This window comes from Zootoca vivipara, chromosome 1 (assembly GCF_965207765.1).
Source record: "Zootoca vivipara chromosome 1, rZooViv2.hap1.1, whole genome shotgun sequence".
Taxonomy (NCBI): Eukaryota; Metazoa; Chordata; class Lepidosauria; order Squamata; family Lacertidae; genus Zootoca; species Zootoca vivipara.
In genome coordinates this window covers 62,021,063-62,046,732 of record NC_142582.1, presented here as the reverse complement: position 1 = coordinate 62,046,732, position 25,670 = coordinate 62,021,063, and the positions used below count along the sequence as shown (strand labels likewise).

The 25,670-nt window shown below is 42.3% G+C and overlaps 1 protein-coding gene across 1 annotated transcript in view; it reads right to left on the bottom strand.

The window, feature by feature from the left end:
• CD81 (CD81 molecule) overlaps positions 1-25,670 on the bottom strand; it is a 59,304-nt gene that overhangs the window by 31,904 nt on the left and 1,730 nt on the right. Inside the window, exon 2 of the mRNA XM_035121009.3 lies at positions 3,190-3,304. Coding sequence (XP_034976900.1) covers positions 3,190-3,304 — 115 coding nt within the window. The remainder of the gene's footprint in view (positions 1-3,189; positions 3,305-25,670) is intronic.

Here is a 25,670-nt window from a genome sequence, read left to right as displayed (position 1 = left end):
AATCTTCTCAGTTTTGCACCCCCTCAGCTCAGCACCCTGTGCAGGGAAACCGCCCACGCTGCCCTAAATCTGCTGCTGGTTGCAGGATCCTGAAGCAAGTAATTCCTTCCTCACTCACCAGTCAAGTCTTGGGAAGACCAAATGCCCCCTCCAACTGGACCCTCACTGACCTGCATTGCGTTTGTAGGTCTCCTTCTGCCTTACTGCCCCAACGTCCCAATGTGGTTTTGGAAGAAAATGTTGGGACTTTTGCTATGTTTTCCTGTTACTAGTAGTAGTCAAAGAGAGAGCTCCTGTTCTATTCCACTTCTAAAACCAGTGTGGGATTTACTAACCTGCCCCACCCCCAAAGTCCATAGAGCAGGAACAGGGAAAACATGTGGCATGCCAGAAGTTGCTGGACCACAACTCCCATCATCCCTGACCATTGGCAATGCTGGCTGGGAATGATGGAAGTTAGGAGTCCCAACAACATCTGGAGGGCCACAGGTTCCCCTCACGCTCAGCAGCAGGTGTCATGCATAGAACTATATGCAGATTCAGCTGTGGATGACTGTCCCACCCTCTCCCAGACTCAACACATTCAAGAAGTGCTTGCCTTTGAGCAAAATACTTGCCACACAAGAGGCTCAACCTTCTCTATTCCATTTGGTTCAACAATATTGAAGTATATTTATCAAACAAGCCTCCTGCTTTTCGGTAAAAGGCTCTAAAAGCTCCTCAGTTTGTATAAATCAAGATAATGTCACTTCCAACAGTGCCTTACATAAAAGGGCTACCATTTATCCTAAATTCGTCAAAGGTTGCTCGAGAGCCTTACAATTCAAATCTGAGCTTTTTTTATTCAATTTATACAATCAACAGCCTTCCCTATGAGTTCTCTGAGCAGTTTACAGGGATTAAAACCAAACAAAAGTACAACAAAATGAAAGTAAAACAAAGGTAACACAATTATGACACCACAACCAGTCACAGTCCTGTTTTCCATCAGCCATTAAAGCACGCATCTCAGACAGCCAAGCAGCTTGCTTCTATAAAGCAGCTAAACCAGGAGTGGGAAACCTCACCCAACCTGAATGTGGCCCTTCAGTTCTCTCCATTTGGTCCTCAGAACTCTCCCCAGGTCACATCTCTCACTGACCCTACTTCACATATTAAGGTCTTCACCTTGTAGGAATGTGTCCCTGAGCTCTAATAAAGCCTCTTGTCTGTCTGGATGGAGGGCAGAGAAGGATGTGAGTGTGTGTGTGCAGAAACTTCACAGGTGAAATTTACATGTGTTCCTCTGGCCACTTTGGTCTCTGCTCCCACCCACCACTGCCACGTGACCCACAGATGGTTGCCCAAAAGGGAATGCAGCCGTTGGGCTGAAACATTATCTCTCAATGCTTGAGACTGACTAAGAAAGGACACCAGAGCAAAGCAACCTATGGTGGGCGGAATGTTAAAGTGTCAGGACGTAGACTTAAAAAGTGGTGGTGGTTGGGAGGGTCAGAAGATGAGGAGAGGAGAACAGGAACGTCAGGGATAAGGTACAATGCAATAAGGTATTCCTACAGACAGGTGCTCTGTTAGGTTACTGATAAAAATCCAGAGGTTACGAATTTTGCTGTAGCTGATTCACCTCAAACTGAGTATAATGATCACAAGAAACTAAGGGATAAATAGAAATACATAAATGTGTGAGAAAGCAATAATAAAATATAACTGACGGTGAGAATAATTGGAAGTTAAGTTCAAATTTTGTTTGCTTGGATTTTTTTTGTTAAAAATCATCTATTTGTATAATGTATGTGTGTTTTGTGTTTTATTTTTAAACAATAAAAACTATTTAAAAAACAAACAAACTGAGAAACTTGAGTTTTGGACATTACAATTATTTCACACTAGTTGACCCTCCCACACATTGCTGTGGGTTATCCCTGTGGCTGCCCCCACCCTGTGACGATCCATGGCGTGTTGCTGTCCTTGTTTCCCAGGAAAGGGGGAGGATGTGTCTGTCCGCCCCCCCCCGGTGGTTGTGTCTCATCCCTGTGATTACTCCCATCCTATAGTATACCATGAGGTATCCCGTCCCCTCCCCCCACCCTACGTCAGCCCATGACCTATTTGGGCCCCTCCCCCCACCCCCACCCAGGGCTCCACTCGGGATAGTATTTAAAGGGCTGTAGAGCTGAGGCCTAGTCTGTAGAGTCGAGGCCTAGCCTGTAGGCTGTAAATTAGAGCCAAGGCCTAGTCTTTGTGCTGTAAAGTAAAGCCGAGGCCTAGTGTGTAGGCAGTAAATTAGAGCTGAGGCCTAGTCTGTGGGCTGCAAAGTAGAGCCGAGGCCTAGTTTGTAAAGTAGCGCTGAGGCCTAGTTTGTAGGCTTTAAAGTAGAAGCGAGGTCTAGCCTGTCGGCCTTGGCTTGGGCTAGTATTTAAATGCGAGCCGAGGCCTCCGCCCTGTATCTCCATTCCTTGGCCCCGGCCTTACTCTGTGGGTTGTCTGGACGCCTTGGTGGTTTCAGTTGCTCGGTTGATGACATCATTATTTGGTGCCGCCCTTCAGAGCTTTTGCTGGTGACAGTACGCAATCTGCCTTTCTATTGGATGCTGCTGGAGTCTTCAGAATTTCTGCTGGTGATGTCTAATTTGTGCACCACTTTTTGTGTTTAATCATTATTTTAGGTATGATAGGTGAGCTTTTCTGGGAAAAAAATTATGCCAGATCCCTCCCTGATGGGCAAGGTACGCTTTGTCCTAATTTGTTGCATTTCGGTTCAGCGGTTACGGAGGAAGGGTGTTACATCCGCGCACGCAGTGGGAACATTTATATATATATAGATACACTTTTAGCACAGAGCATGATACAAAGCTCCAAAAGGGATTAGGGGACGGTCTGCACTCTGTGACCCAAAGCTGTTTGCAGGTTAGTTCAAACTAGCCCAGATTATATACTGTGTCCAAAAGCAAAATGTCAACAGTCAACAGCTGCACCACTTTCAATAGGAAGAAAAGTTTAATTATATTGTGTATGTTTGCCATTATAGAAAATAGCTATTCTCTCTTCTTTTCCTCCCTCCTCCTTTTTGCATTGCTTTATTAAGGACAGATAATGTTCCAGAGAGCTGTTGAGGAACAAACCGCTTTTCCATCCCATCCCATTCTTACAACATTCCAGCGCCCTCCAGCCCCCATTGTTTCTGCTTACCAACATAGAATGTGCTAGGAGCTGGCTGGTCATCTAGCGTTGATCCCAAGATACTTGAGGTCTGCGAATCATGACGAAGCCACAATGCCACACCTAGAATTATTCCTCCTGCCAACTGAAAAGAAATTTAAGAAGGCAGGTTAACATGAACCCTTCAAATAAATGGAAAAAATAGATTGCTCATGCCATAAAATGATTCACCAAAACATTCCAAACCTTGTCACACACCCAAGATGCACCAAACACCCAGGTAAATGTGGGCAGGGTCTGTGAGTGCTACTGAGTGTAGTGCTAAGCAGATCATTCTGTCAGAATAAGCATTTCTGCTTGCCCAATGGAACCATCTGCTCTCTCCTCCCAGCATACTGTTTCAGCAGTTCTCCCAACCACCATGAGTCAATTTGGGGTGAGGAGGAGAAAAGGCAAGGGAGGGGACAACACTAGTGTACTAACAGAAGTCTTTGCAAAAGTGTCCATAGTATTAGTTGAATCCTGCCTCAAGATAGCTTTTCGAGGGAAGTAACATAGATTTTGCAAAGAGAAGTTAGACACTGGCCTTGTTTTCATGTCCTAGTAAGCCACAACCAATTTGGGCACATCCAGACTAGCCCTTGCCCACCGCTTTCCCCCAAGGAAGCCTGATCTTTACCGCTGAATCAGAGCAAACATCAATAGGATTTTCTTGGAACTGATGCTTCCTCCAATGTATTGCTAAAGAGTAGATTTCCCAGGGAAAAGTGGTGGGGGAAGGGCAAAACTGCTCGAACCCATGCCTAGAAAGTGCACGACAAGAAACCACTCAGATTCATGCTTTCTAGGCATGGGACCAGCACAAGCCTAGACGAGCCCTATGTGGTATACTGTTTTAAGTACCAATGTACCTCCTCCAATGCATGGGCTTCTCCCCTATGGAGCACCTTTCAGGCTCAAAAAAGTCACAACGTGGCTTCCCATTATTTTTAATTTTTCTAATTTATTTTGTCAGGTGTGTCCAACTAGCAGTATGCCAGAAATAAGCTAAGAACAAACCTCGGTTGATTTCTGGCTTACCACATGTGGTTGGTTTGAAGCAAGCAAGCCATAGTCTGGATATGGACAACACCAAAAGCCACAAAGAACAGCCACACTCGTCCACTCCTCTTTGTACACTCATAGTAAGGTGAACATGGAGTGGTGGATACAATCAAGGTGGTCACCATTTACTTCATCCTTCTGCCACCACTCTCCTCTTCCTCCTCATTTTTAGCCTTGCAACAACACAGCCTCTATATTTTAACTGCATAATTCAGGTGTGCACTGAAGCGCTGTAATGCACCTGGCATAAGGTGATGCTGTGGGGACTTGGGGTTGTGCCATAAAAACATTATCATTTCCCCACATCTCACATCTCTGTAGCTTTCTCCAGTGCAATGTCTTTACTGGCTACCAGTTTTAAAATACTGATTATTTCTTTGAGATACCAGACCAGGATTATAGTCACACAGTTTTTTTCCTGTAGCTTCTTCCATTCAAATAGAGGTATTTTCAAAAGCAAGGCAGTTCGAAAATCTAGGCAATACCTAGTATCCATGCAATTTTGCATGGATTGCTCATGGCAACCGAGTCTAGTTTTGCAAAATAAACATGGTATGAAGGATATTCAAGTTTGGACTCTATTAGACACTGAACAGCTAAGAGAAGAAAGGTAAAAAGGGACAAAAGTATGGAAAATGCCCGGGCCAAGCTTGTTAAAAGGGGTATGTGGTACAGCTGCACCGAATCTCCCTCTGCAGTACAGAAAGAAATAAATCACGCTAAAGAAGATGGAAGCAGAGTTTAGTATTATGCTTTGCTGTTTGTGAGGAGCACAATGTGATTTAAAGGCACAGTGTGTACACATGTGGCAAGTCCGCCATAATTCTGGCTTCTACTTCACCATCTGACAAACAAACAACAGCCCTGAGCTGCTCATAAAACAAAACAAAATCCAAGAGGAAAACTAAACACTGGCGCAGACTGCAATTTTGCTTTTTCCATTCAGAGTCGGCAAGAATTCTGACAAATTGAAAACACACTGCATTGGGTCTGATCTTTGGCACACTGTTTTTTCCAGTTGCTGTTCCAGGTGTCCAATTCTGCTTTCCATATTCCAAATAAGATAATGCTTCAGCTGCTTCAGCAACACCGCAGAGCTAGAAAACAGTGCAATGTTCCATTTCTCATGGGAAAACTGGTGGAAGGCAAATGGGTGATGTCTGCAGAAGAGCACAAATGTAACACTTGTCCCATGTACACACTTCACAGTCACCAAAGAGTCTCATTCTTTTTCTCTCTTTTAAAGAAAGTTGCCAAAGTCAGTCTCTCCTGCTCAGATTTTTTTAAAAAAAAAATCAGATTTTTTTTAAAAAATTCAAGCATGTAGATTTTGTAAAACACCCCAAATCTTTACTACTTTATGAGATATACATCCAATAATTACATTGCATACGATGTCAAAGACTGAACTGCAGATTTTATGTATTGTTATATATATGTATGTATTATTATATATTCTAACTTACTGTCCACTGCTTTATACAAAGCTACCCTCCCCTTTCATTCTGCAGATGGATGGAGCTTCCTGATCTCCAAAAGACTTTGGTTGTGTTTGCTTGCATGTGTCTGCATGTAAGCAGTATGGTCCATGCTTCAACAGGCTAGCCCCCTAATTAAAACCCTTCCAATACGATCTACTGAAACATGCTCCAACTACTTTTAAAGCCAGCAGAACACTAGAAACAATTAGAATACATATTACAGAATGGATCAGGAAGATAACAGTGTTACTTCGCATAATTAGATGAAAAGGCGATAGAGGAGGGCGGAAATATCAGCAGGTTGTGGGGGGGAAATGGGACCAGTTGTGGGGGGGAAATGTAGACCGACAGAAAGGCAGCTGGAGAAGCCCGTTACACTATATACTTTTAAATCCAGCTTCCTAGATAAACATAATGTGGATACAGCCTGTAAATATGTCCTTGCTTTCTGTTTGCTTTTATTCTCAAGCAGAGTCTTCTGTCAAAATTTCAAAAGGATTTGAGAGGATAAATCTCCTGTCAAAGATGCCAAAGATATCTATTTGCAAAGTCCCACTTATTGCAATGAAAGTTCTCTTCAAGTACCGGTAAATGTCTGGCAACCAAAAAACTTGATCCTAACCATGTTTTACTTGGACGTAAGTACAAGTTAAGATTGCAGGCCCCAGATATACTGTGTCTTAGAGAAACCCTTCCTGTTTACACTGCAATGTTTTAGCACCAAAAAAGGCAGCACTGAAATAGAATGTGATTACCACTACAACCTGCTACATTTCATTGTTTTCTGTGCAGATGGGTTTGCCCCACCCTGCATCTGATCTCTTAAAGTCTACGCCGAGAAAATTCACCAGAGTCCAGTTCATCAAATTCCAAGTTATTTAATTCAGCAGCACCTATACATCCAACCTTCTATTTGGTGACTATCAGAACCAGATTTTGTACGCTCATTTAGTAAGACATTTGTTTCAGTGGACCTACTGAAACCGCCCTCACTTATGGCTCTTGCAACAAGAAGAAAACGGACAACCAAGCAGGGAATGCAATACATTCCTGTCAGCTTCAAAGAAGTTGCTGCTAGGGGGAGTGAAAAATCTGGATACCAAACTCATATCTGCATCTGGCTCTTTAAGACTAATGAGGGTTTCGGAACATAGGAAAGGTGCCATGAAATATCCTAGCAACTTCCTTCACTTAGAGCAAAGTGCAGCCTTTATTTCACTTGTGCTGAAGGAACAGCTCAACGTTTTGGTCCAAACTGTGAAAGCTCACAGGAGCCTTGTGGTAAATGGTAGCAGATATGCATGCATGCAAGAGGTAACTGTCCATTGTGTGACGCATGCGAGCATGGTTATTAGGGAGGCATTAGGGAGGGATGGCAATCCCAAACCAGGGATTTTAATTAACGCCAGTAAATCAGAATGTGAGGTTATAAACAAGGAGATAACCTTTTACAAAACATGCATTTTAAACCCCTTTATATCCTCTCAGAGCACTCAAGCACTGTATAGCATTAAGCACATCTAAAAATTATTTCATACCCAGTGTGCAATTTGCAGTTCTGTGGGGAAAGCAGCTTTGGACAAAGGGAGGGCCTGGTAAAGGTAAAGGGACCCCTGGCCATTAGGTCCAGTCGTGATCAACTCTGGGGTTGCGGCACTCATCTCGCGTTACTGGCCAAGGGAGCTGGCGTACAGCTTCCGGGTCATGTGGCCAGCATGACAAAGCCGCTTCTGGCGAACTAGAACAGCACAGGGAGACGCCGTTTACTTTCCTGCTGTAGCGGTCCCTATTTATCTACTTGCACTTTGATGTGCTTTCGAACTGCTAGGTGGCAGGAGCTGGGCCAGAGCAACGGGAGCTCACCCCGTTGCGGGGATTCGAACCGCCGACCTTCCGATCGGCAAACCCTAGGCTCAGTGGTTTAAACCACAGCGCCACCCTCAGGGCCTGAGAGAGAAGCAAATGATTGTCCTACGCCCAGAATTATCCGCAACCCTTCTTTATATAGAGAGACTGTTCTTTGTGTTTCTAAGGCCTATGATCAAAAGTAAAAAACCCAAACAAAGTAAAAAAAAACAAAATTGTACTTAAAATTAGTGATTGACACTCCATAGAAGCCTTTGTCGCCAATGCAACTACTCCAATATGTTCAGTTTCTTCCATTTGTGGAAGCTTAAAGAGAGCTACAAAACGGAAAATTCTGTTGTGAGGCAGTTAATGTGATTTCAGTTTGCCTCTCCCCTCAACTTGCCTTTGCTTACTAAACCTTTGCTGTCAGGTGGACTGAAGTTCTCCTGTCCCAATTACCTCTTCTTTTACACTCAGCCTCTCTGAGGGCTTGCCAGCTATTCAGTGGTCCATGTCAGCAAGGAAATGGGGACTTTGCTAGTACTGTACTGACCATTTTCTATTTACAGAGGACCCTCTGCAAGTTCAATATTTCCTACCTAATTCCAGTTGTCTCCCCACTAACCAATTTCTCTGCCCTGGGTAAAGTATGTGGTTTGTCTGGAGTTGTCCAAGCACAGGTAGAATGGTGACTGCCATACTTGAAACAATGCTGGCATCCCAACTTTGTCAGACAACTTTTGGACTATTTTTGCATATGCCCTGTGATATCTCCCAAAATAAATTCAAAAATTAGAATACAGAGGACCCTGTAAAGCCTACTCTTGTTTCAACTCTGCTATCTCACCCTGGGGCTGGGCTCCAAAGTTTTGTCACACAGGGCGTTCAAAATCCGGGGGGAGAGGGTGGATTTGTGACACATTTTGCTGCAGGTGCAGGGTACACTCAAACACAGACTACACTCTAGAAACCACATTCTAAAAGCTGCACAAGAAGGATCAAAATAAAAATGGAAGAAGTACACAAAAAGGTTTATCAAATGCCTTACCAGACCTTTAGAAGGCATCTCAAGGAAGCTTTTAATGTTTGATGGATTTCTGTATTTTAGAATTTCTGTTTTTTTGGAAGCCGCCCAGAGTGGCTGGGGGAACCCGGCCAGATGGGCGGGGTATAAATAATAAATTATTATTATTATTATTATTATTATTATTATTATTATTATTATTATTATTCTGTAAGACAGGAAAAAGCTGGCTATGCCACAACACCTCAGAAAAGGACTGAGAGGAAACTGTGGCAAAGAAACCATGCATATCACTTCTAGAGCTTTAACAGAGTGTGTTGTTTTTTATAGTAACAGAATAACAGGTCTTCTGATACCTGTAAGGCTTAACATTTACTGTAATTGTGAAATAAGTTTTCCTGGGCTAAGGCTGCAATCTGAACCCCTCTCCTGATTGTGATGGCTTTGGGGAGGGGGTTAGATTGGTACCTTTGTGCCAAAATCTGCCAGCAGAGAGGAGTATTTATGGGGGTGGGGGCTCTGCCATGGCAGCAGCCCCAAATTTTGTCCTACTAGGTAGGAAGCTGCTGTAATGATAGATGTCAATGTGAACTTTTTCTATGGTTTGTTCTTGTAGATCATGGCATCAGGACAATAGGCATAACGTGATATAAAAAGAGACCCCATTATGAACTCTCTAGACCCTGCTACCCTGTTTCTCCAAAAATAAGACGCAGCCATAAAATAAGCCATAGCAGGATTTTTACGCATTTTAGGTTAAACTGTACCATACTTAATAAAAAAAATAAGACATCCCCTGAAAATAAGCCATAGTGTGTGTTGTTGTTTTTTTAGGAAAAATAAATATAAGACGGTGTCTTATTTTTGGAGAAACACGGTACTAGTCCTTATCTTAAATGTGAGTTGGAAAGTATGCATAAGTATTCTGATTTCCTAATACTTAATATTAGTATCGGCACGCTAATCACACTAAGATTCCCACCCCCCACCCCCCCACCACATGGACAGTAAGTTCTTTAGTAACTCCAAAGGTAAACTCACGATTAAAAGAATATTCAGATAACCAGAATCATGCCCTTTCCACTTCAACCTTATAGGTGTAAACAGAGTGGTGACAGACAGGAACTTGCAGGAAAAAAACAATTGCACAAAGACATAGAGGGGTTGGAACACTCACACATTCAGGAAACCCCTCCCCTGTCCATAGAGTTACACTGGGCCAGAGGAATGCTTAAACCCCAGATTTTCGATGGCTGCGCAGCTCACAGTTCCAACAAGATCCTCTTTTTGCCCTACACTTTCAAGGACCAGCTTCACACTTCTGTGGACCAAGGAATGGGCGAGAGATACTGATGCCTCACTGACACAGAATACTGAACGGGAGGCAAAAGGCAGAGTTCTCCATTCCTGACTTGTTCTCTGGGTACTTCAGGTCAGGTATACATCCCCACTTCCCTTTTCCTCTTTTCCGGTGGGTACTATGGCAGACTGCCATGCTCATTCTCCAGGGCTTGGGGTAATTATGCACAGTATCTCAGGAGAAAGCTGCAGAAGAGAATGTTTGTGGGCAGACGGCTTTGCCCAAGTCTACAAAGTTAAATGCTTCTTCCTAGTAAGAGTGACTTGCCAGAAAGTAGCCCACTTATGGAGTGCTCTCCTCGGGGAGATGCAGCTTTCATCTATGCCATTATGGTACCAGGCAAATTATATTATATTATAGGAGGTTTTTAATCTATGATGGAACTGTATCTCCCCCCCCCAGTACTGCCACTTGAGTTTACTATTTCTTAACATCATTTTACTGTTTTTGCTTTAAAATGTATGCCACTCTGTGAAAGTTTCTTCATGGAAAGGCATGATAGAAAATAGAAAATTGGGTGTTAAACCATGCAAGATTGTGGCACAAAGCTCTTTGACAGGAACTGAACACATGACACCCCTGCCTTTAAAAGGCAAAATTACTCATCACATTTGTTCTTTCAAGGAGGTTAGGACAGCCTTCATGCGATTTATGTCACCCTATCTGCAAAGACCACCCAGGGAGCTCCGTGACTGAGCAAAATTTGAGGCGAAGTACCCCGACCCAAGAACTATACTCACTCATGCCATTTTATAGGATATCAACAGATAACATCATGTCCAAAATTTGAGAAGTAACAGTGCAACTCTCTCCAGCACCATTAGGACTTCAGTCTGAGTAGTGTCATACCTCTGGTTACGTTTGCTGTGGGTTGTGTACATCACGGGATACGAACACACCAAACCCGGAAGTACCGGAATAGGTTACTTCCAGGTTTGACGATTCACACATGCGCAGAAGCACCAAATGACGTCACACGCATGCACAGAAGCGCTGAATTGCACTGCTCAGGTTGCGAACGGGGCTCCAGAACGGATCCCGTTCGCATACAGTACTATGCTTGGTTTTGGATAGACACATTCCACAAGGAAGTTACAAGTTGTAAAGTATTCAAAGAAAAGTTACCGGTGTCCTGTTCAGACAATGTGTTTTCTAAAAGATTGTACCCAAGGTGAGATCAGAAAGCAGACCTCAGGCTTACATGTGCTTCCCTTTCTACCATATCTCGCTCCTTCCACTACAGAGAGATCCTTCAAGAGGGAGGGAACCTGCTCTTTAACAGGTCTATCAGAAAGAATTTCATTCTAATCCAGGGGGTGAAATACTAGTGCCTAACACCATAGGGTGGGAGCCTGCTGTTGAGTAAGGACATAATTCTCCTAGATGATAACATATCTGCAATGCTGCAGGAGAAAGATGGCATGGAAATGAGTGGATTCTTATGGGTGAAAGGCAACTAAGTTATACTCATAGAGCAGACCAATTGAAATTAATGGACCTTACGCATATTCATTAATTTCTGTGAGACTACTTTGAGCAAAACTTAGCTGAACGCCATCCTATTTTTTTCTGCTGCTATTGGATTGTTTTTTATTCAGCTGTCTTTTGGTATATGATTGTTACCTAGTTGAATAGTTTGTTGGGTGTTTCCCCATAAGGGAAAAGGTGGGGTATAAATACATAAATAAAATACTACTACTACTAATAGGAATGTAAAAATAAAATAATAAATAAGATTGTGTACTAAAGTAGCCCTGGTCAGATATTTATTACTGACCTACAGGGAAGTGAAGGCAGGGAAGAAGGACAATGATGTAAGGTCCTGGCTGGTTCTATAAAGAAATCCTACAGAAAGGCCACAGTGTTGGCAGACAGGAAATTGCCTGGAAGGAAATCAGTTTACAGTGCACAGATGACACAGCTTCGCAGGCTGTGTAAGGAAGGGTTTAAAAGCTACCCATGACTGCATGTGAGTTCCTGTGCATGCAATATCATATAAGTCATCTCTTGTGTGCCTTCTTTATTGCCTTTTCTCCAGCCAAAGATTTATTGCTTCCCGGAAAGAACTGCGACAGCTCTTGCTTCTGCCTCCCTTTTACACACAAATATGGAACAAATTCTGGAGTGTTTGGAGTGATGGGGAGAGGCGGGAGAAGGAAAACTAAACTGGATAATGCTACATGAAATTGTCCAGCTAGGATCCATGTGGGCAAAAATTTGACCAGGACTGGCAGTTGAGATTGCATCAGTCTACCTAAAGCAGTGTTTCCCAACCAGTGTGCCTCCAGATGTTTTGGGACTAGAACTCCCATCATCCCTAGCTAGCAAGACCAGTGGTCAGGAATGATGGGAGTTGTAGTCCCAAAACATCTGGAGGCACACTGGTTGGAAAACACTGGCCTAAAGGACACTTGGAAAACCAGTTATGAGAACATGGGAACCAATCTCCCAGTGTGTAAAACAGTGAATATCCATTCCATTTCTGCCTCTGCCCAACAGCACACCAGAACTCCTCACTGTGATAGAAGCTTCTCCTTATTGCATCATTGCTAGATTATCAATTATGAATCCTTCTCTAAATCATATTCTTCCCTCAAAACTCACAGAGGGGCAGGGAAGAGAAGGAGGGAGGAATTCCTACCTCGACCACCTCTTGTACCCTCTCTTCTTTCTCTGTCCGCATAAGTTACCTCAACTCAGGAAGCTGCTTGGGAGCAGCAATGCTCGGCACTTCCTCAAATGCTTGCCCTTCTCACCTCAGGCCCAAACTAGATTTAAACCTTAGGAAGTCTGTTTTAGCATTCTCAGTTCCATCACACCCAATTTCTCAGAAACTAGTCTCTCTCGTTTATACAACCAAGATAATTTCTTCTACTTCAATCCAAACGTACCTTGATTAAAGACTACAAGTGAAAGATAATAACTGCTACATCACATGGTAGTTTGTCCTAGCAGCTAATTACTGCTACTAAAAAAACACCATAATGATTTATCTAGCTTCAATTTAGAAATACTAATCTAGCAGACACAATCTAATCTTTTCTGAACACCAGATGCTTTGCTCCTTTGTAAATAAAGAGTAAGTTGCTTTGGGGGGAAGCTCTTTAAAGAACCAGTTTACTCGAGCATTTTTTACATGATATGGTTAGTGCAAATAATGGCAATTGTTTTCATCCCCAAAGGCTAGTAGAAAGCAGATTCATGTCTTTCTAATTAAACAGCTGCTGCCACCCCTTTCAATCAGTCCAGTTTTCTTAACCTTCCTAGAATGAAGAAATTTCAAAAGTTTGGCTTGATGTACTGGAGGTCACATAGCAGACAATATTTACTTTTTGAACCACTGTTCTGAATGAGTTTTTACCATTATTCCTAAAAGTTTTGTCTGATCTCCACATTCAGCACTGGGTCTCAACTTCCAGATCTGAGTGCTTTTGGCATCCTGGCCATTTTATTTCACACACAAGAGAGAACATTTTTCTGCTTCTGCAACTTAGTATTTTGTTCCTATGCTCCATGTAATTTCAGCAGTTTTTTAAGATGGTTCACGCATCTGTTGTAGTGTGTGTGGACATTTGGGGAACAACTAGCAAGGCAGTGACAAGACAGAAGGTATTGCCTGAAATGAAGAGGAAGCTGTGAAGTGGGAAAATGTTAAGTACAAAATATTATGATAATCTCCTGGTTTCTTTGCCTTTTTGCACTAATATTAACATCAAGAAAGATAAGAGACAGAAGGCAGAGTTAAAATAGAAGAGTACAACAGAAAACATTGTTTTTGCCATTAATCTTAGGAGACCCACAACTCAATTGGGGATCTGGGGGTTGAGATAAATGTGCGCAATAACCTTACTCATGCTTGCCTGTGATGGGCTGAGTGGCTCAGAGATTTCATTTTGCAGTTTCTCTAAGGAAACTTATCACCACTAGGGCTGTGCTATAAATCGATATATCATCTAATATCAGGTTTTAGATCAAATCGTGATAAGCGTTTTTAAAATGATGACTTTGCAATTTATTGCATATTGTGTGTGTGGTATTCAAAACTCACAATAATGGAAAAACCAGGAAGCCAATGCTTCTTCCTGTGTGTGCAACCCTTGCTAACTCCACCTCAGTCAGCTCTTCCCTGTCTCCTGCAGCATCAAGAAAGAGCTACAAATCACCACAGCAGACTGACTCAAAAATCGCCCAGCAGATATCGCCAAACAGAGCTTTGAGAACCGGTTAGCAGTCACTGTGAGTCTCAACCTTCCCTGTCTCCTGTAGCAGCAGCAAAACTCTACATATTACTACAGCAAGCTAACTCAAATATTGCCAAGCAGATATGTCTCGCCAAGCAGAGCTTTAAGAATGGTTAGTTCTCAATCTCCCCAGCCATCCAGCCGGCAAGCAGGGACTTCTAGCCTCAAGTCTCTTGCTTCAAGGTGCCAGGCTGGTAGTTGGCTTAGGGAAAGCCTGCAGGTTCAGACTTCTGGAGCCCCTTTTCCCCTAGAAACATAAATGGGGGTTATTTAAAAAACAACAACACCCAGACATGTTCATTTAGCATTTGACCCTCTTCTGTCATTCTGTGTGTGTGTACTGCTTGTGGGTGTGCAAGTGTGTATGTGTGTCTCCCCCCCCCCTGGTGCGGTGTGGGGTGCATTTGTTTTTGTAAAGCAACAGCCACCAGCCGGCAAAAAGCACTGGGTTTTTTTATTAACCCAACCCACACTTCACACTTTGCTTTCTGTAAGTGGCAGCCCACCCCCTTGTTAAAACTGAACTGCTTGTGTGGGTGTGGGTGTGACTGTCTCCCTGACTCCCTCTCCCCTCTGTTGGTGTGCCCAGCTGATGTTTCATTTGGAGCCATGGCACTATGGCAAGGAACGTCTGTGCAGAGAGGCTTCTTTCGCTCCCTTTCTTTATCCCCATGTTTCTTTAGCTCAGTTTGCCCTGCTGTATTTCGCTTGCACTCTCTGTTAACTCTTGCCCTTCCGAGTTGCTTCCTTCCTTGCTCTGTGATTCTTCTTCTTCTTCTTCTTCTTCTTCTTCTTCTTCTTCTTCTTCTTCTTCTTCTTCTTCTTCTTCTTCTTCTTCTCCTCCTCCTCCTCCTCCTCCTCCTCCTCCTCCTCCTCCTCCTCCTCCTCCTCCCTGTGTGATTGTGGCTTTCAAGTTGCTTCAGAGTATAAGAAATCCCCCACCCTGCTCTGCTTTTGAATATTTGAATATCTAAAAGTGTGACATTAAATCTGCTTCCCCCCCCCTTGTTTAATAATGTAATTAAATGTTTAGGTAACATTTGATATCTATGCTACTAATCACTTCTACAGCTTTAACTTTAGAGAAAATGTGCTAATCTAAACATTACTGGCACAGCAGTACTATAACATTAACAGTTGTAACAATATGTTAAAGGTAAGTAAAAAATGATCTATTTTAGACTTAGACCCATAAGTAGTAGCAGTTGCCAGGACATTACCATGTCCACCTCTACATAGCTCCAGCCTTATTTCAGATATCGTGATATATCAAAATATCACAATGTTTAACTGGTGATATATTGTGATGGTGAAAACCAGATATCTCCCATTCCTAATCACCACATTATTCAGTTAAAAGTCTTGCACATTGTATACCAAAACACAAGAAGTGCATTATAGGTGGGGCTTATAGAGCCGAGCCATAGCCATGCCAAGGTAGCAAAGAAAAGAAAAACAAAGTGTGCAGGTCTCCCATGATACTCAAAAAGCACTCCCAAAAATCCTTCCTAGGTGTTGCAACAAACAGGCCCACGGGAGCTTTTATTCATGTACTGTATCTGGGTTGTTTTTGTTTTTGTTGTTGTTTATGAACTCTGCTCATAAAACATTCCAAAGCAATTAATAATAAAAGCACCAACAATATAAATGTATACATAAATAATTTCATGCCTGATACAGATACAGACGGGGGCAGAAAATCCTGCTTAAAAGGCTTGTTGAAAAAGGAAGGTGATCAACAGGCACCAAATGCATGGGCATAGAATAGTTTCACGAGTTCTTCACAACTGCAAGTTGGGACACCTATTCGGCTGAGAAAGTGCAAGTTCATGAACAACCTTAACGTTTTTTTTTGTCTACATTAGCAAGGACTTTTAAAATCTGAAGGAGGAAATCTGACACTGTTGTCCTTAGCAGACAGAGGTTGTTTTGGCAAATTCACACTGGGATGAGAAGGACAAGAGTCTTCCCACGAGGAAGTATTTGGATTGTATTTGAAGTATTTGTGACGCTACACAAATGGACAGAGCAGTGACAGCACTGTTACAGCATTGTGTTTCCAGAAATACGAGTAAGTGGAAGATCCCTTAAACACAGAAAGAACGCCGTCCTTTCCATACTCAAGACACAAATAACAAGGTCTGATTTCATCTGCCAGAAATGATACAAAAGTTACAATACTGAGAAATGTTCACATTCTTTCAAAGCAAAGTTTCTATACTACTACATGCCATTTACATAAATTAGCATTTCTCAAAAAATGCCAATAAAATTATGTTTACATAATAAAATTGCATATACAGATAGGCATCGGACACTTTAACTGGGACTGCAACAACTGCTGAGTCATGATCCTTTATTCACAGTGAGAGCAAGCAGTCTCCAAACCATTGGAAAGCTAGTGTACAGTACTGATACACCTTAGACTGAAATGGTTATTCTACCTTTGTGCCATCTTTGGTTTAACTTTTCTGGAAAATGTGGTGCAACCCAATTGCTACTTAACAGTAATTAAACTGAGGATGGGAACAGGTACACTTCAATACAGGCTGGCTATTAATCTCAGTAATATATCTTGGAGGCCTTCAATTAACCGCATGGACCAAGGATCACTAGGATGTTAATTTTTACAAGCTGACAAAATAGAAACGCTTCTACTGAAAATGGCAGCAGTATGAAAATAAACCACATTAATATTTAAGGTGAGTTTCAAGTGAATAAGAATAGGAAACTACTAGCTGATCCTAGAAGTGTGCAGCTCAGAGCAGGGCTTTTAGTGTGGCTGCCTCTGTTCTGTGGAATATAACAAAGGTCCACTATCTGCACCTTCCAGAAGAAGCTTGTTTCAACAAGCTTTCTCAGCTGGATGGAATGGTCTCTCTCCTATTTTGTATTTTTTTCTTTTTAATCTGCCTTTATTTTTTGTGCTCTTTTAAATTGGGTTGTTTCTAATTGTATTTTGTACATTACCTTGAGACATGTATGGAAGTTGATTAATAACAAAGATAATATGTCCATGATGCTTCTCATCATCCAACAGACTTACCGGTACTTCACATTGCTAAAGGGACTAAGGCAATTCATGATACAGCTTAGATAGCCAAACAAGCAGTCCTTGAGCTGCCTATTATCTACAAATAGACTTCACCTGGCCACAAAGAACATACCTAATTATGGTTTGAACAACTGGATGTGGGTAAGTCTTTTAGGAATCCTCTCCCTATCCACAAAAATAAAAATACTCTTAACAATAGCCAAACATTCCAAATTTGGTTGTCATATTTCATATTTTTAGCAAGACCCCAAAATTGTTTTCGCTGCTTTTTCTATCATGTTGCCATACATTCAGGTTTTCCCTGACATTTTGCCAATTCGGCAAAATCCACCCCACCCCGACGCCATTTTTACACACGAAAACCGGGACATGTCAGGAATTTTCCTGACATATGGCAGGCCTAACATTTGTCTCACATATCTTGAATTTGGATCTTCTGGTTATGGTATTTGGGGATATTTAGGATTAAATTCTAGTCTTCTTGAAATGATTACTGGCTTTGAGAAGCCTTTTTAGTGCTCCCTTGGAAGGTGGTGGACTCTGCTTCCATGGAGGTTTTTAAGCAGTAGTTGGATGGCCATCTGTCATGGATGCATTAGTTGGGATTCCTGCATTGCAGGGACTGGACTAGATGACCCTCGGAGTCTCCTCCCACTCTACAATTCTATTACTTTATAGGTCTAGATCACCAACTACTCAATGTAAACGAAAAGAAAAGAAAATCCCATAATGTATCCCATAAATGTAAACTAAGAAGAAATCATCATAAAGCAGTAACATGAATACAAAAAGAAGCAGTTCAAACTGATTCCTACTTAACACACACTACATGGAAATAATTCCAGTCCAATAATTTGACCTTCCACATCAGAATGGTTGGGATCATAGCCAAAGTTACTACTGCACTGGCAGTCTTCAACACTTTCCTGGGATATCTGTGACAGATTTATAACTAATAGCGGAAATAACAGATAGACACTGGGGCAAGTTTCCCCCACCCCCTTATCCATGAGGGAAGCAATCTATACACCAGAGACTCAACAGTACATACTGTTTATCAGGAAACAATATTTCAATTATTAAACATTGGCATATTTGCATATGGGGAGGGGGAAATGAGTTTTTATTCTTCCAAAAACAAAGATTTGGTTAATTACTGTGCTGGCCACAATGAGCGGAATTGCATGACCTTGATTTTTGAAATTGGCAGCTTGTCAATTTTAGGAAGCTACCTTACGCTTAGCCTTTGTGTCCATCTAGCCTAGCATTGCCTAATATGACAGGCATTGGGTCTATAGGGTCTCAGACAAGCATCTTTCCCATCACCTGCTACTTGATTCTTTTGAGCTGGAGATGCCAGAACCCGAGAACTTAGGGCAAGCAATAAAATGATTTTTAAGGTCACCCATATTTTTATGCTACTAGAGAGTATTTCAAATGGAAGAGTTTTGGCCAAGAGATTCACTAGTAAGATACCCCCTTGGCAAGTCTTCTTTCCATTCCTGCAAATTATTTCTCACCGTTCCTTTATTCCCCAGCCATTTAGTTTTGAAGTTTGCCCAAATGAACCCCTGCAACAGGCTGTAGTTCAGCGGCAGCAGAGGACACTGTAGTTCAGCGACAGCAGAAGGTCGCAGATTCAATTCATGGCATCTCCAGGTAGGGCTGGGAAAGATTCCTACCTGAAACCCTGGACAGCCACTGCCAATCACTGTAGGCAATACTGACCTATAGGGAACAATTGATGTGACTCAGTACAAGGCAGGTTCCTATGTAATGAAATAGAAAGAAACCACTTCCGTTTAACCCTTCGGCCTGCTCAGGTACTGCCCAGTTCCCCATAGTCTTAAATTATTTTGCAGCATTTGCCTCATGGTTTGTCCAACACTTGAAACATTTCCCTCTTGTTTAATTTATGCAATTTCTCAAAGGTTTCTCCCTAACTGAAGGAGATTAATTTTATTGTTTTTACATAAAAGGGTCACGGGTCCCCCATCCCTTCTTTACTGTATTGAAACATGCAGAACCTGGAAGGGAAGGTGAATGGCAGTCTTTACAAAAGAGGCAGTATGAAGCATGCTCAGAAAATATATGAGTTATAAGAATCCTGATTAAACTGACTGTACTTAGCCATATTGATTCTCGGCAAAAATCAGTCTTAGTGGAAACCCACACCCTTACAGCTACTAAAACATTCTGTTCCGTTGATGGAATGGCAAAAAGTGATTTTATGCCTAAATGCCATTTCAGTATTTCATTCCAACAGTTCTGAGTATTTAAGCTAAAGTAATCTAATTGCTGTGCTTTTCAATGGAGTGACTTGGCACTCGTATGTCAAAGTATTAAGAATTAGACCATTGAGACTGTTGCTATTTTCTGCTGCACATCCTGGAAAATTCAGGTTGTGCTATCAAAGTTCATTTGTAGGTCTTGAACAGCAGAACTCACTTCCCCATAAGATCACACTTTTTTGTGCTAAGGAAAGTGATGGGGAAATGCTAGACTCTCAAGTTTACAAACTACGGTTGGTTCCAGAACTCACGCACACTCCGTGTTCCTCAAAAATCTGCTGTGGAAGGTTGGAAGACCCTATGGAATAGCATAGGAAGTGGTGCAGGAGACTGTTGAGAGAAGCTTGTGAAAATTGCCTCACTTCTTCCTTCTCTTAGGTAGCGGTGGACAATTTCAGGAGGGCTATAAAGAATGTACTTTGATTACAAGGCTCCCCTAAACTCTTTGCTTTGAAAAGGAAATAGATTATGTTTAAAGAGAAACCGCTAAAGCAGACACCCCCAAACTGCGGCCCTCCAGATGTTTTGGCCTACAACTCCCATGATCCCTAGCTAACAGGAACAGTGGTCAGGGATGATGGGAATTGTAGTCCAAAACATCTGGAGGGCCAAAGTTTGGGGATGCCTGCGCTAAAGCTTCCCTCCCCAAGTGTTCATGAAAGTTAAGAGGCAGTTTTTTCTCTCACAACAATGCTGCAAATGTAGTGATTCTTCAAATCCAAAAAATGAAGAAATCTACAGGCACTAAAAGACTGAGGCTCAAGTCCATGGGTAGGCAAACTAAGGTCCGGGGGTGGGATCATCTATAGGCCGAGGGAGCCGGTGTTTGTCCACAGACAGCTTCCGAGTCATGTGGCCAGCATGACTAAGCCGCTTCTGGCGAACCAGAGCAGTGCACGGAAACGCCGTTTACCTTCCCTCCGTAGCGGTACCTATTTATCGACTTGCACTTCATGCTTTCGAACTGCTAGGTTGGCAGGAGCTCGGACAGAGCAATGGGAGCTCACCCCGTCATAGGGATTCGAACCGCCCACCTTCCGATCGGCAAGCCCTAGGCTCAGTGGTTTAGACCACAGCGCCACCCGTGTCCGTTCTTTTGGTAGCATGGTTTTAACTCTTGGTTGTACAATAATACACAAACTTCCATCTCCAGGGCCATTAGCTTGCACCACCCATTCCCCCCCTTCGAGTATATGCTGTGGTCACAAACACTGATAATAATCCCTCATCCATGTGGTCAAGTTTAAAGGAGCAAAATCTGCTGTAAGGGCACAGGGGGCAGTATCCAACTGAACAGTTATGCTAGAACAGGCATCCCCAAACTTCGGCCCTGCAGATGTTTTGGACTACAATTCCCATCATCCCTGACCCCTGGTCCTGTTAGCTAGGGATCATGGGAGTTGTAGGCCAAAACATCTGGAGGGCCGCAGTTTGGGGATGCCTGTGCTAGAACAAGCACGTTTGACAGTACAATGGAACTTCCCCACCTTCCCCATACCCTCTTAAATGGTTATGGGTTTCCCTCCCAACTTTGTGGTTCAGATTTCGGGGGGGGGGGGTTGAGGAGAGGGAGGGGAAGTACATTGCACTGCCCAAAGTACTCGTGCTAGGGGAACTTGTTTCATTGGATACTGCCCAGGGAAATTCCACTAAATGGAGAGAACAAGCTTTTCCAGTTTACAAGCACTGTTATATTCTAAAATGCACAAGGAGGAAAGGAGGCTGTTAACTTAGTTACACTGGAGCCAAATCTGAGAAGTAAAACCAAAGAAGCCAGCAGGTTTTGTGTGTGTGTCTCTTGTCAATGAATATAGCTGAAAGCTTAAAGGACTTCTTTTTCTTTTTCTAAAACCTCCAAACAAGTTTCTCTTTGACATGCCAGCAGTGTTGTAAAGAGCTGCACAAGTTTTTGTTCTCCTTCACACTTGTTGCTGCCAACAATGCCAGACCTCAGATAAGCAAATGAGTGTGGGGAGCTACAGAAGGCAGGGGGAGAGGAACCTTGCATACTAACAAGTGTTAGTCTGGTGTTAGTCTTGGGAATCTTTCTGGCTCCCACAGGCTTTTGTATCAAACTTGGGGGGGGTACCACTTTTGAGTAAGGTTGACTCTTCAAATGGTTCGTTTTCTAGGACAATAAAACATTTTGCAACACTGCTTAGATCAGCCTTGCAACAAAACAAAACAAAAACAATTGTACAAAATCTATTAGCCTACAAAATAATCCTATCAGCCCACAAACCCACCAAACCCTCATGCCCACACTGGTAGGAGGAACCATGCTGGTCTGGGCAAAGGATTCGGCTAAAATCATTCTTCTAGTGGACATTTAATATACCACACAAGCCACACAGCTCCCAAGTGACCGAGTATCATGGATTGATATACTACAAGCCATTATCTGAGGAATCCTGTGGGTAGAAACCTCTATATACACCCCAACTGGCATGAGAGCAATTATGGAAGTGACGACAAGTCGTGCTAACCAGGCTATATGTAAAGTCAGTTATAGGACAACCTGAAACAAACTGAATACAAGGCCTAATGCAGGCTTTTTGCTCTTGTACAGCTTTTTCATACTGCATTTATCTCCTAACACTTACTGTAATTGTGTCTGTCTTACGATTTTCCCCATTCTCATACAGGATCACATTATACTTGTTCCATGTTTGTACAACCCATGAAAATTCTATGAGTAACGGGAAATCAGCTTTCTCTCTTACTCACTTCTTTTCCATGTACAGCCATTCTGCTCTGCCATCCTCTTGGCGAAACATATGACATGAGTTACCCTGGCTCCCACCTATAGTCTGTACAGACCAGGAGAAGATGCTCTACATGATTCTTCAGCCTATGTACATTGCTAGAATGTATTTTTTACATTCCAGCCACCTCCATGAATGCTATGCTTTAATTCAATCATTTCAATGATCAGGGTGGGGAATCAGTGGCGCTCCAGATGTTGTTCAAGTACAACTCCCATATAATCCTTGACCATTGGCCACACCGACTGGGGACAATGAGTCTCCAATAACATCTGGAAGGTCACTGGTTTCCCCATCTCTGCTCTATATCACAAAGAACTACTCTGTGGTGTGGCAATCGCTTAAATTAAGAACCATAAACACCTGGAAGTCAATAGGGCTATCATTTGCCCAGGTTACTTTATTTTCCCATAAGATATTACCTGGGACTGAAACAACAAGAATAAGCATTGTGATCACTATTCCCAAAGGTTACTTTTTAAAACATCACATTTGTTTTGATACAAAGGGGGGGGATCAATCCCTACTTCTGTTACTTTGTAAGAAGTCATAGTTTAGCATTTATTTTTCCAGCTAGATCCAAGAAGTAAAGGAAGAAGATGGCAATGACTTAACAGAACCAATCTTCTTCATGAACAAACTCTGTGTAGCCTCTTACATTCTCATAGCTAGTAAGTCATAGCATGTTGAGTCTGATCCACACATGCGTGCTCATCATGCATGTCAAACAGTCATTGCAGACCCTACACTAAAGTTTTTGTCTCACCTGAAAACAAAGCTTTTAAATGGGCACTGTTCCTAATCCAGCTGCAAGACAAATTATGAATATGCTTTAATGACAAAGCCTTTGTATGCTCCTAAGGTGGTCTAGATGTGGGCTTAGAGAAGTTGAGAGAACAGAAAAAGGCCTCCACCACCAATGACCACACTCCCTTTATGACAGAAGGCTTTTCTCTTGAGCAATTGCTTAAGAGAAGATGTGCCAAGCAGTGGTGGATGGAACCAAGTGGTCAGAGAAAAAGCCACAACCCTTATTGAGTATTTTTGACCAGTGTTAGAAACTGAGATATGAAAGCTAGGAGCTAAATGACACCTTAAACCTAGGTTATGGGCACAACAGAATGCCTAGGCACACTTTTTAAATAACAGGAATACAAAGCTGAAAATGAGGCCTAGTCCTTCCCCTGCCCACCCCCCCTAAGATTCTTAAGGGGGGGTATCTTATTCAGTCTTCAGAGAGTAGCTCCAGTCTTGAGGAGGCAGAAAAAGGTCCTCCTTTCCTTCCACTCTGCAGTTTTAATCTGAAATTTTAGGTGCAATACTGCACCCAGAGATCAGAAACTGCTTGCGCAAAATGCGCCTAGAATAATGGGAGTTTTGAACACTGTTTTTGACATGACAAAAGACTGGCATGAACAGATGGGGTGCCCAATAGCTCTTATCATATATCCTTTCTGCAAAATTTCAACACTTCCATAGAGCTCTGCATTCTTAGCGCAATGTCAGGCTACAACAACAGGAAGTTTAAGACAAAAGGTAAGAAAAGGCCCTCAAGATAAGGAGTAAGTTGGGGGGGGGGGACGACCACACAACACAGAGATGCTATGTTTCCTCATTCCCATGGGAGGGTTACTGCCAATGGAATGGTCTGAATTTATAGCACATATCATGCTTTGGATGCAGGTGCAGACTATTATTTTAATTCACTCCCCTGAGTTCTGCTCATGTTCTCACAGTCAGGAGGATGAGCTCTGAAAACCTTGTCACAATGAGCTTTCCCTAGTCATAACAAAACTGAGCGGAATTCCATAAGGGTAGCTAAGGGAGGTTCACAAAAGGAAGCTGGCCAACTTGTCCTTCTGTGTCCATCTTCAGATGCAGGGCCTACTGTCCCCTGTGTACACTCTCACTGCAATTTCTGAAATCGTGGTTGCAATGAATTATGTTGTGTTTTTATGTAAACTTATTTTTTTATCATTTTAACCACTATTTTTAAAAATAAACTAACCAAAAAGCTCACCACAGCAAAATATATCAATTTAGGAACAAGTTTGTACATTCTATTTTTCAGAGGTGGTCAGTAGGAATTATATACGGTGACAGGGAAGCATCTTGCAGGAAAGAGCTGTTCTTAGCCAGATAGGTAAAGGAAGCATCCCAAATTAATTCTCTGAGCAAAGAAAAAGAAAAGCATTCTTTGAATTCTTTCCAGTCAAATGGACAGATATTAAATAGTGCTATGTGCAGCTATGCTATAAAAAGCATTCTCAAAAATGTTTGGAATCATAAGATAACATATATTATTAAACTTCAATGTATTTCTAGAAGGAGGATTCAAAGTGCAAGGGCTCAGCTCAGAGTAACAGGTTTAAAGGCAAGCAATGCAATCAAAACATTTGCAAATCCTAATAAATCCACTACTGGAAAATGAAGTACACCACAGTTATACATCACCAACAAATCACTAACAATAGATTCTTAGACAAATCTCTCATTGTGTGCCAAGAGAGTTAACTAATCCGTCTACAGTATAAGTAGCTGGGAAAGAAGGCAGTGATGTTGGCCTGCAGAACACATATATGATAGATATAGATACAGATTTCTTCTCAATGAGGTTTCAAGTCTTCTGCTTAAGTGATGCAGCCCCAGGGCAGCTACCTGTAGAGCCAGAATTACTATGAGCCTCAGACCAGGGCAGCCTGTGATCTAGCCAGACTCCTCTTCCCTCTCCCCAACTCCTTTTTCTCTTCACAGTCCAGTGGAAAGCAGTGGCCACAGATTTAGCACATTTGGGAAATAATGGTAATTCTTGCATGAAGAGCACAAAGGGGTTGCTTAATAATTAATCTCTAAGTCTATAAGAGCTGCAGGACAAAATGACCCAGAAAATCACTGGGAATGACAGAGCCTCCATACAAAATGCATGCCAACAGCAGAATTCTACGCAGGTTTACTCGGAAGACAGTCCCATTAAGTTCAGTGTTTCTTCCTCTTGGGTAACAGGGCATAGGGTTATACCTTAAAAACCTGCGTAAACAACAGGGAGACCATTTCGTTCTGTACTTCCCAGCCTCTCCATTAAAAAAGAGGGCAAGCACAGTGTCCTTATATGAGCACACAGCAGACACAAGAGATATGAGCCTGTTTGCTCAACTACAATTCAAGGCTGTTATCATTCGATTAATTCAATGACATCATCCAAAAGGTGGCTGAAGTTAACCTGGCGGTTTGATGGTTGGGCTGTGAGCAGTGGTGCACAGCAGCAATGCTACAGGGCATTAAAGTGTAGGGGGGATGACAGTTAGGTTTAGCAATGCTTCTCCAAGCTAATACTTTCCCTAT